Source organism: Mytilus trossulus, chromosome 8 (assembly GCF_036588685.1).
Source record: "Mytilus trossulus isolate FHL-02 chromosome 8, PNRI_Mtr1.1.1.hap1, whole genome shotgun sequence".
NCBI lineage: Eukaryota > Metazoa > Mollusca > Bivalvia > Mytilida > Mytilidae > Mytilus > Mytilus trossulus.
This window is the reverse complement of record NC_086380.1, coordinates 58382940-58394856: the sequence shown is the minus strand read 5'-3', so window position 1 is coordinate 58394856 and position 11917 is coordinate 58382940. Positions and strand designations below refer to the sequence as shown.

Here is an 11917-nt window from a genome sequence, read left to right as displayed (position 1 = left end):
TTATTTCTGGTTTTATTGAAATTAATAGTGAATTAACAAGTCATGTTCACTGAACGCTTTATTGTACCCCAGCATAATTTTATTTTGGAACAGCCGTCATAATCTTATGCAAACAACTAGTGACGTCATTTAATGTTCCGACACAGAAGTAAGTTCTGTAAACATACTGCCGAACCCCTGTACCATGAGGTCTCTTGTAGAAAACGATATTGAACTTTGAGGTTGTACTAGCGAAATTTAAATTTTTGAATAAATGGCTGTCGTAGTTTTCATGTATATCTGTATCCTGTCCTTGAGGAGTATACGCTCCAAGTGCGTAGTTGTGGTCTGTTGTTGCTAGAATAAAGGGTAAATGCTTGTTATGGTAATTTTCAGCAAGCCTTGTGGATGGATTGAACGTGAATTGTTTGGTAAACTCATATGTCATATAAACTGCAGGGGCTTCCATCTGAATCAACAATCTTGAATCGTCTTGAGGCCAGTTTCCGCCTATCGTAAAATTTGATAAAAATTCAAAACAATTATTGATGCCATGTGTTCCTATTGTAATCTTCTTGTGGAAAGGATATTCGTATGTTGTATGGTAGCCGTGGTGTGCTGGACACAATGGTCCATAATGACAATCATGTTGTGTTCCTGATGTAGGCTTAACTGGTTTCCAAAATGCTGGACGAACCTGTCAAAAGATTATGAATCAAATATAAATATATGCTGCTCCTACTTCCGTAGCTTCTGAAATCATCCTTAGTTTTTGATAGGGTCCGTGTTGTTTTTGTCCCCCTTGTTTGTGACATTTTGTTCATGCATCCTTGTCAATATAACCGAAATTGATGCGACTGTCGTACAAGTGAGAGGTTTAGCGCTATAAAACCAGGTTCAATCCACCATTTTCTATATTTGTAAATGTCTCTCCCGAGTCAAGAATAGTACATGTGTTGTCCATTCGTTTGATGTGTTTTATCAATTGATTTTGCCATTTGATTAGGGACTTTCCGTTTTGCATTTTCCTGAAAGTTCAGCATTTTTGTACATTGCCGACTTGCATAAACGCAAAATTATGTACTAGTATGCATCATAATCTTTGCAGGACATTTTGCAATAATACTTAGTAGAAGTAGTCAAATCGTTATATATATATATATATATACAAACGAGTCTAAATTGAAAACTACGTTCAAACCTATGACTGCGTTGGATAAAAACCGCAATTTTTATACGTGTGCATGTCAAACAAATTTCGTTGTAGAAGGGTCTAAAAACAGCACAAACAACATTTTCAAAAAGACCAAAAGAGTGAAAAGGTATATTTAAACAAAACGCATTTGACTAACAGGTCGAACAACTGATGTTCTTTAACCCTGCTGACTGCCATTGGCGATTGCCAAATAAAATTGATCACAGGTTGTAACAAAATGGATCTTATTATAAATTTAATACGTCACAGAAAAAAAAAAATTGTTAACTTGTGGACAGGATGTTGTGCCACAAACATTCGGTGTCAATATTTCTTTAGTACACCATATCCGGATTTCGACAATAAATGTCTCTTCAGTGATGTTAGGGATCGAAACGGTATTTGGAAGGCCATATAAAAAGCACCCTCATTTTTAGAGAAAGTACCCTCATTTTTAGATTAACTCTTGAATTTTAAGAGTCAATATATAGGATGAACGGATCATATAAACCGGAGGGAAAATATGATACATGCCCAAACAAAAAATATAAACGAGTCTAAATTGAAAACTACGTTCAAACCTATGACTGCGTTGGATAAAAACCGCAATTTTTATACGTGTGCATGTCAAACAAATTTCGTTGTAGAAGGGTCTAAAAACAGCACAAACAACATTTTCAAAAAGACCAAAAGAGTGAAAAAGTATATTTAAACAAAACGCATTTGACTAACAGGTCGAACAACTGATGTTCTTTAACCCTGCTGACTGCCATTGGCGATTGCCAAATAAAATTGATCACAGGTTGTAACAAAATGGATCTTATTATAAATTTAATACGTCACAGAAAAAAAAAAATTGTTAACTTGTGGACAGGATGTTGTGCCACAAACATTCGGTGTCAATATTTCTTTAGTACACCATATCCGGATTTCGACAATAAATGTCTCTTCAGTGATGTTAGGGATCGAAACGGTATTTGGAAGGCCATATAAAAAGCACCCTCATTTTTAGAGAAAGTACCCTCATTTTTAGATTAACTCTTGAATTTTAAGAGTCAATATATAGGATGAACGGATCATATAAACCGGAGGGAAAATATGATACATGCCCAAACAAAAAATATAAACGAGTCTAAATTGAAAACTACGTTCAAACCTATGACTGCGTTGGATAAAAACCGCAATTTTTATACGTGTGCATGTCAAACAAATTTCGTTGTAGAAGGGTCTAAAAACAGCACAAACAACATTTTCAAAAAGACCAAAAGAGTGAAAAAGTATATTTAAACAAAACGCATTTGACTAACAGGTCGAACAACTGATGTTCTTTAACCCTGCTGACTGCCATTGGCGATTGCCAAATAAAATTGATCACAGGTTGTAACAAAATGGATCTTATTATAAATTTAATACGTCACAGAAAAAAAAAAATTGTTAACTTGTGGACAGGATGTTGTGCCACAAACATTCGGTGTCAATATTTCTTTAGTACACCATATCCGGATTTCGACAATAAATGTCTCTTCAGTGATGTTAGGGATCGAAACGGTATTTGGAAGGCCATATAAAAAGCACCCTCATTTTTAGAGAAAGTACCCTCATTTTTAGATTAACTCTTGAATTTTAAGAGTCAATATATAGGATGAACGGATCATATAAACCGGAGGGAAAATATGATACATGCCCAAACAAAAAATATAAACGAGTCTAAATTGAAAACTACGTTCAAACCTATGACTGCGTTGGATAAAAACCGCAATTTTTATACGTGTGCATGTCAAACAAATTTCGTTGTAGAAGGGTCTAAAAACAGCACAAACAACATTTTCAAAAAGACCAAAAGAGTGAAAAAGTATATTTAAACAAAACGCATTTGACTAACAGGTCGAACAACTGATGTTCTTTAACCCTGCTGACTGCCATTGGCGATTGCCAAATAAAATTGATCACAGGTTGTAACAAAATGGATCTTATTATAAATTTAATACGTCACAGAAAAAAAAAAAATTGTTAACTTGTGGACAGGATGTTGTGCCACAAACATTCGGTGTCAATATTTCTTTAGTACACCATATCCGGATTTCGACAATAAATGTCTCTTCAGTGATGTTAGGGATCGAAACGGTATTTGGAAGGCCATATAAAAAGCACCCTCATTTTTAGAGAAAGTACCCTCATTTTTAGATTAACTCTTGAATTTTAAGAGTCAATATATAGGATGAACGGATCATATAAACCGGAGGGAAAATATGATACATGCCCAAACAAAAAATATAAACGAGTCTAAATTGAAAACTACGTTCAAACCTATGACTGCGTTGGATAAAAACCGCAATTTTTATACGTGTGCATGTCAAACAAATTTCGTTGTAGAAGGGTCTAAAAACAGCACAAACAACATTTTCAAAAAGACCAAAAGAGTGAAAAAGTATATTTAAACAAAACGCATTTGACTAACAGGTCGAACAACTGATGTTCTTTAACCCTGCTGACTGCCATTGGCGATTGCCAAATAAAATTGATCACAGGTTGTAACAAAATGGATCTTATTATAAATTTAATACGTCACAGAAAAAAAAAAAATTGTTAACTTGTGGACAGGATGTTGTGCCACAAACATTCGGTGTCAATATTTCTTTAGTACACCATATCCGGATTTCGACAATAAATGTCTCTTCAGTGATGTTAGGGATCGAAACGGTATTTGGAAGGCCATATAAAAAGCACCCTCATTTTTAGAGAAAGTACCCTCATTTTTAGATTAACTCTTGAATTTTAAGAGTCAATATATAGGATGAACGGATCATATAAACCGGAGGGAAAATATGATACATGCCCAAACAAAAAATATAAACGAGTCTAAATTGAAAACTACGTTCAAACCTATGACTGCGTTGGATAAAAACCGCAATTTTTATACGTGTGCATGTCAAACAAATTTCGTTGTAGAAGGGTCTAAAAACAGCACAAACAACATTTTCAAAAAGACCAAAAGAGTGAAAAAGTATATTTAAACAAAACGCATTTGACTAACAGGTCGAACAACTGATGTTCTTTAACCCTGCTGACTGCCATTGGCGATTGCCAAATAAAATTGATCACAGGTTGTAACAAAATGGATCTTATTATAAATTTAATACGTCACAGAAAAAAAAAAATTGTTAACTTGTGGACAGGATGTTGTGCCACAAACATTCGGTGTCAATATTTCTTTAGTACACCATATCCGGATTTCGACAATAAATGTCTCTTCAGTGATGTTAGGGATCGAAACGGTATTTGGAAGGCCATATAAAAAGCACCCTCATTTTTAGAGAAAGTACCCTCATTTTTAGATTAACTCTTGAATTTTAAGAGTCAATATATAGGATGAACGGATCATATAAACCGGAGGGAAAATATGATACATGCCCAAACAAAAAATATAAACGAGTCTAAATTGAAAACTACGTTCAAACCTATGACTGCGTTGGATAAAAACCGCAATTTTTATACGTGTGCATGTCAAACAAATTTCGTTGTAGAAGGGTCTAAAAACAGCACAAACAACATTTTCAAAAAGACCAAAAGAGTGAAAAAGTATATTTAAACAAAACGCATTTGACTAACAGGTCGAACAACTGATGTTCTTTAACCCTGCTGACTGCCATTGGCGATTGCCAAATAAAATTGATCACAGGTTGTAACAAAATGGATCTTATTATAAATTTAATACGTCACAGAAAAAAAAAAATTGTTAACTTGTGGACAGGATGTTGTGCCACAAACATTCGGTGTCAATATTTCTTTAGTATATATATACGAATCAGGGGTTCGAGCTCTCTATTTGTTTGTCTGTAATTTTCCCCATTTCCCTTCAGTTGTTCTGCATGTCATTTTACTTAATGATTTGACACGTTGCGTGTTTATACTGTTGGACTTAGTCGCGAGTCTGAACTTTGTGAGTATTATATGTTTAATCATAGCGTTGAAAGTTTATCCTTAAAGCGTACACAACTCTTTTAAAACTTTTACAAATCGTACTTTTTTTTTCTTTATATAGATATAGGCAGATGTGGTACGTGTGTCAATTAGACAACTCTCAATCCAAGTAACAATTTAAAAAAGTAAACTGTATATGAATATTAATTTATATTAAAGACAAACAAAAGGTAAATTGGATATCACAATCTTTTAGGAGTGGTATAAGTAAAGTCGACATGTTCAAAAACATTTGATCTATTAAGTTAATATTTTTTATGGCATCACCATATTTACTTACCTGGCTTTCCATTACATTTCCATGAACATGGATCCAATCTATATGAGTGTGGGTTGTTGGGAGTCCGGCGTCACAAACACCACCAGCTTCCGTAGGGTTGTAACACTCGGAGTATTTGTTAGTGTTGCATGCCATCTGCATCTGACGCCCGTGATCCCAAGAGTTGATAAACTCTTTATTGTTCCATGTAAGACTGTCCACAGCGCCACCTGTTCGCGTAGAGGAACCGATATATATCCCATTATTTAATGCAGTCCAGCGGCCTTCAAAATCCTGAATAGTTGATAAGCCCTCACGGTGTTCAGAGCTGTGAAATGTCAGATAATGTTGAATGGCGGCTCTATAATTATTTCCAAAAGCTTGTGTGAGGTCAGGATACCTAGAAAAGATTCAAATAAGGCTACAAACACGGTTTGTGACATATATGCATATATATATGTAGACGTAAATATTTCAAAAACGTTTTCACAAATTTATGTTATTCATTTGAGTCATCTTATTTCTGATTATTATCTTTAAACGGAATCTGTTTTGTCGTGTTATTTGCCTTTCTTAATTTTCAGGCATCAATTGTCGATATAATGGTTACAAATTGTCCATATAATGGTCCCAAATTGAGTTTACTCACAACGTGACAGAAGATCTAGTTAAGTAAGTTAAGTTAATTCGGAGTATCATACTAAAATCTGATGTCTGAAAGTTTTCAAATACAATATAGTCAACTCCATTCTGTTGCAACAGAAAGAAAATGCTGCCGAATCATACATTTTAAAATCAGTCAAAAAGCATGATTCCAAACCATCAAACGAGGTATTTATGCCCAAACTTCTATTCAGAGATATCCAGTCATAAACAAAATAACAAACCACGTTCCATTAAGAAAAATAATGGAAATGTTATTACCATTTAGTTCTGCATTTTCCGCTTTAAAGACATTTGTTTTTACGAATGCTTATGATTTGTACAACATCTATAAACCAAAGTGTTTGCCGTCTGTCCGTTTCAATCTTCTAATGTTTAAGTTGTAGATTTTTGAACAAAGTTAGTCACATCTAGCTATACGTTATACCGACAATAATAATCATATGAAAATTGATTAGCTTTATTAAGATCAGATGTATGGTATTGAGGTAGTCTTGGGAGTATCTGTTAAATGTACCTTGCAATGTACTCTTTTGAATGGAACTGTCCCGATCCCTGCCATCCAGCATCTATGCCATGCGCAAGCCAGTGTTGCTTAGCAGCTTCCGGAGTATTAACACTATGTGACATCACCTCATGGTGATTGTTAGAATAAAAAACAGGATCAAAAATTTCAGGTGATGCAAAGTCTATAGCTTTGACATGCGATTCTGAAAAAGAATAGTGTCAATAAACTAATTTTTACTACTGTGATTCACAATTCTTATACGTACAAGGTAGTCATAACCTGTGGAGGAGTTTAAAATGTGAACAGCTTATGCATTGACACAATTCCTTTGTTTAATAAAAGCATAGTTTAATCTTTTTATTAGAACAACTTATATTACTTGTTTTTGATTAGATTGCAAAGACGATATAAATTGTAATCTGGAGTTTAAAATGTATTGACAAGGTTTCTGTTCCATTAAAACCGAAAGAAATCCTACGATTAAGCGATATGGTAATACCTTTTCTCATCCACATATAAATGTGTGTATCTTACTGATAGATAGGCCTTATTTTTAAAGTTAACATTTATATAGAATCTAGTAAATCAATTTTGAGTGGTACAAATTTAGACAGAATTTTTTTCAATTTTGTTTTGTTTTTTGTTTTCATTTCCTTATTGTTTGTTGTCAGTTAGTACTATATTGTTTGCAGTAACATTGGCAGTCAAAACACATAGTTCTTGTGAATTCTAACAACTTTTCATATATAATAATTTATCTTTTTCTATCACTGTTAGAGGTCTTTTTACTTTAAAATCATTTAACACGGGATGAGCAAATTGACAGGAAGACAGGAATCATTTTAAATAGATAAAGAACGATGTTGTATGAGTGCCAATGAGACAACTCTCCATCTCCATCCATACAAAAAACTCAATGTAGCCTGAATCAGATGCAACCTTAGATTCTTGGAGATTTCTTAAATACTTACTGTCACTACACGAGACCGAGGATTTTAAGACTAGATTAGGTTACAGAAGAAAACAAATCAATATATTCACATATGTCCCTTCTATACCCATTTGAGCATGGCATCAGAACAAATATTCTATCTTATCACGTTGTTGTTTGCAAGGATTGGTTATTGAACCGTAATTCACTTAACCACAGTGTGGCAACGGAACTGTACGGTTTTCTAATATTTTGGTCATTCGTGAGACTGTCAAGCGGTGCTCCGACATTCGAAAAATAACAAGTTTCTTGATGGAAACTTTGACGAACACTTATGTTCCTATATAACGTTTCTGCTTCAAGTTTTGATAGCTTACACATTCTTTATGTAAAAATGAACCAATAAAATTATAAGAAAGATATATGCATCAAAACGTTTTCCTTAGAATGGTGGAGCTCCGTGTAAAACGATCAAAATTGTCACACAACAGCGATCAAAAATGTCAAATAAACATCGAAAAATCATTGTTTGCTACCTGGATTTTCACATGTACATTTTCTGATATATAGTCTTACCTGTCTGAAAGTTTCAAAGCCATTGTCCCTGTAGAAATCCAAATATATTCATTTTCTCCATGTCGGATATTTTTATTGACTGTACAATCGCTCGCAAGTTGACTGTAATATCACTCGGAGCCTTCCTGTAAATAACTTGGAGCTTTCCTGTAGAATTGCTTGGCCAAATTTATTAAATACATTGCATATGCATTGCATTGGTTGTTTATTGCTGTCCTATTTGTTCATCTATGGTATTTGAAGTGAAAATAAGCACAAAACCAGTCATTTTGACAATTAAGATTCTATCAAGGAACCCTTTTAAGGTGACTATATCAGAGACAAAAACAAAACGTGTACACTACACATAAAAAAAAGATGTGGTATGATTGCCAAAGAGTCAACCTTCCACAAGAGACCAAAATGACACAGAAATTACCAACTATAGGTCACCGTACGGTCGTCAACAATGAATAAAGCCCATACCGCATAGTCATCTTTAAAATGTCCCAAAATAACAATGGTAAACGACTTCGGAAAACCAACGGCTTATTTATGTACAAAAAATGAACGAAAAACAAATATGTAACACATAAACAAACAACCACTGAATAAGTATACAAGACAAAAAGAAAAGGACAGTACAAAATATGTTAAGAATCTAATCTAAAATAAAAATGAAAATAATCCTCGTACAAAATAAATATTTATATATACCGAAAAGATTCTCTGGAAAGTTAATTAGCATATTTTGAATTTTACTTAATATATTATTCACCAGCAATTTTAGAAAAATAATAAATACATATTTGAACAATACAACAAAGATTTTTTTAGCACAGGATCGGGATATTGTAACTTGATATGTACCATAGTTTGTTTGAAAAAGTGTGAGGGAATCGACACATACACCACCGTTCCATATCGACCCTCTGATTGGTTTACCAGAAGATTGAAAATGGTCATGTGGTGTATGTTAGATACCTCATACTTTTAGCAAGAAACTACATTGTAACACATTTTCTTTCCTGTGATATCAGTTTGACACATGTCATTTACCAAATAAAAAAGTGATTGGCTATATGTGTAGATACACCATAGGAGGAACTAAATTTTAAAGCAAAGCTTTATCGTGAAATTTAGCCTCTCTTATGGTGTATCTTCACATACCCAACACTTTTTAATTTGATATAACAAGGAATTCGAATGTGGAATTGTGGTAGCTAACCACTGACCCAAGAAAAGACACGTATATGTCAATAAACATGATATTAAGATAGAAGATGTAGTATAATTACAAATGAGATGTCTGTTTATTACAAGCTATACATGTAGCTACTGGTAGAAAAAGCTCCAGTAAAATTAAATTTTATCAAGGATGGGAGAGGACTTGTTATCTGAAAGACAGAGAAAACACAAAATTCTTCAACATTTTTTTTTTATATCAATGTCACGATTCAGGAAATTTTTAATATTTCCAACTATAGCATCCGACAAACGAACGAAACAGTTGTTTTTATTTAGGGAAAACAACATTTTATCAAACCACATTTATATTTTCAACATAAAAATAAGGAGATGTGATATGATTGTCAAAGTTAAAAAATAAATGGATTTAAGCAATTATAGTCGGCTATAAAAGGTCCCGAAAAGAAAAATAAGAATCAATACCTTTCGAATTTAACTGACGGCCTAATTCATAATAAAACAATTTACGAAAAACATATATGACAGACACGAACCAACGACAACCACTGAACTACGAGATTTTGACTTAAAACAGGTACATAAAGAATTTGGCAAGGGTAAAAATGTTTGTGTGCGCTCATTTCTCCCCAAAACTATCACAGCACAAGACCAAACTATAAAAATCAGATGAATAATCGGATCATCATACTATCATTGACGATATCAGACCAGGTACGGATCCCGCCTTTCTACAAAGGGGGATCCAAACCACGGAACACTATAAAAAACGGGAAAAAATAGGCTTCAACCACCAAAAACTCCCTCTCCCCGCATAACAGATCCGCTAATGCAGACTGCAGCCATTCAAATAAAACGTTCAAAAATCATTAACACTTTTGAGTGTGTAATTTAGGTTAAAACAAAAATCGATAACAATACCAAAAATCGCAACAGAAAAAGGAGAGAAAAATCATACCAGACATATATTGTATTGGATTGCAGTAGTTTTAAAAAATATTTAGATGACAAAAGTATCATGGAAAACATAAACTGATCATGAATGTGGCAGAAGAAGTTTAACATTATCTACTTAAGAGTTATAATTAGTCATATGCCACTAGAAACTATTACAGCAAAATGCATTGACTAGCTTGCTTGCTAGCTGGACCGTGAAGTCAGAAGGTTAAGTAGGTTACCCTCCTTTCGGAGTAGTCTAGTTGGCCAAACGATGAAACGAAAAGCTCCGAGTGATTGTACAGGAAGGCTCCGAGTGATGTAACAGTCAACTAACGAGCGATTGTACAGTCAATAAAAATATCCGACATGGAGAAAATGAATATATTTGGATTTCTACAGGGACAATGGCTTTGAAACTTTCAGACAGGTAAGACTATATATCAGAAAAGGTACATGTGAAAATCCAGGTAGCAAACATTGATATTTCGATGTTTATTTGACATTTTTGATCGCTGTTGTGTGACCATTTTGATTGTTTTACACGGAGCTCCGCCATTCTAAGGAAAACGTTTCGATGCATATATCTTTCTTATTATTTTATTGGTTCATATTTACGTAAAGAATGTGTTAGCTATCAAAACTTGAAGCAGAAACGTTATATAGGAACATAAGAGTTCGTCAAAGTTTCCATCAAGCAACTTGTTATTTTTCGAATATCGGAGCACCGCTTGACAGTCTCCCGAATGACCAAATTATTAGAAAACCGTACAGTTCCGTTCCCACACTGTGTTAACCTATAGAATCAATTATATCATGAATATGAAGGACAATTAAAATGTATTTCCACAAGAAGGATCTACAAATAAAACCGACAAAGGTGAAGAGTTTTGAAAATTGAAATGCCTCTGCAAAACATGATATCTTGGAGAGTTGGCGGAATGTATGCGTGCAACATGTCCCTATAATTCCCTGTATAATTTTTGTGATTTTTTAACATTCCGTTAGTACCCTTGAAATTGCCTTTGTTTAATGTTATAATCACTTGTTACCTACCTAATATAAAAAGGGCTATCCAAATAACAAGCACCATCATAATTATATCGACTGATCTTCAATATGGTCGTCTCAGGTCAGAGTTACATAATATTCTGACGTTAAAGTATGGATAAGTGTGACACTGATAAGAATTAGTCAGATGATAAATAACATTGTGTACTTATGTTCTAATTCGTAACCTCAACCGAACATAAAACATTTATCAATATAATACAAAACTCTCACATGGGAGTAGCCACTTGCAAAAGTCAAGTGCATTTTATTCAGGTAATAAGTACACATAATTCATTTTATATCAATGAAAATTATGAAAATTGTCTGTCTCTAACTAGCACTTCAACATCAATATTTGCGACTCTTCTTGGACTATCAACCTGTAAATAAATAATTTTCATAATTATTTATTTGGAAAAAAGCATCTAGAGCACTTGACTGCAATGACTCGAATGACTTTAACTACTATCAAACCACCCGTGCAAAAAAATTTTCCCCGCATACTTTATATATCCAATCAAACAGACCTTTCTATAAATAGCATAAACACATGTTCCTTACCAAACAAAACAAACTGTATCGATATATGTACAACTTTGATAAATATAATTATTCATCCTGTAAATATCACAGTTAATTCTAAAATATTTC

The 11917-nt window shown here is 33.6% G+C and overlaps 1 protein-coding gene across 1 annotated transcript; it reads right to left on the bottom strand.

The window, feature by feature from the left end:
* Nucleotides 1-40: 40 nt before the first annotated feature.
* LOC134681197 (uncharacterized) lies at nt 41-11361 on the bottom strand. The gene is made up of 4 exons (XM_063540697.1): nt 11270-11361; nt 6595-6787; nt 5436-5814; nt 41-676 (listed from the first exon to the last, which is right to left on the bottom strand). The coding sequence occupies exons 1-4, from the start codon at nt 11307-11309 to the stop codon at nt 80-82; spliced, it is 1209 nt and encodes a 402-aa protein (XP_063396767.1). The 5' UTR covers nt 11310-11361; the 3' UTR covers nt 41-79.
* Between the last annotated feature and the right edge of the window lie 556 nt (nt 11362-11917).

Excerpts from the sequence above, each read along its gene's own strand:
- LOC134681197 (XM_063540697.1), bottom strand. The coding sequence starts at position 11,309 with ATGATGGTGCTTGTTATTTGGATAGCCCTTTTTATATTAG. Across the intron at positions 6,788-11,269 it reads GATAGCCCTTTTTATATTAG|AATCGCATGTCAAAGCTATA; the intron begins GTAGGTAACAAG and ends ATTCTTTTTCAG. Across the intron at positions 5,815-6,594 it reads TCAAAAGAGTACATTGCAAG|GTATCCTGACCTCACACAAG; the intron begins GTACATTTAACA and ends AATCTTTTCTAG.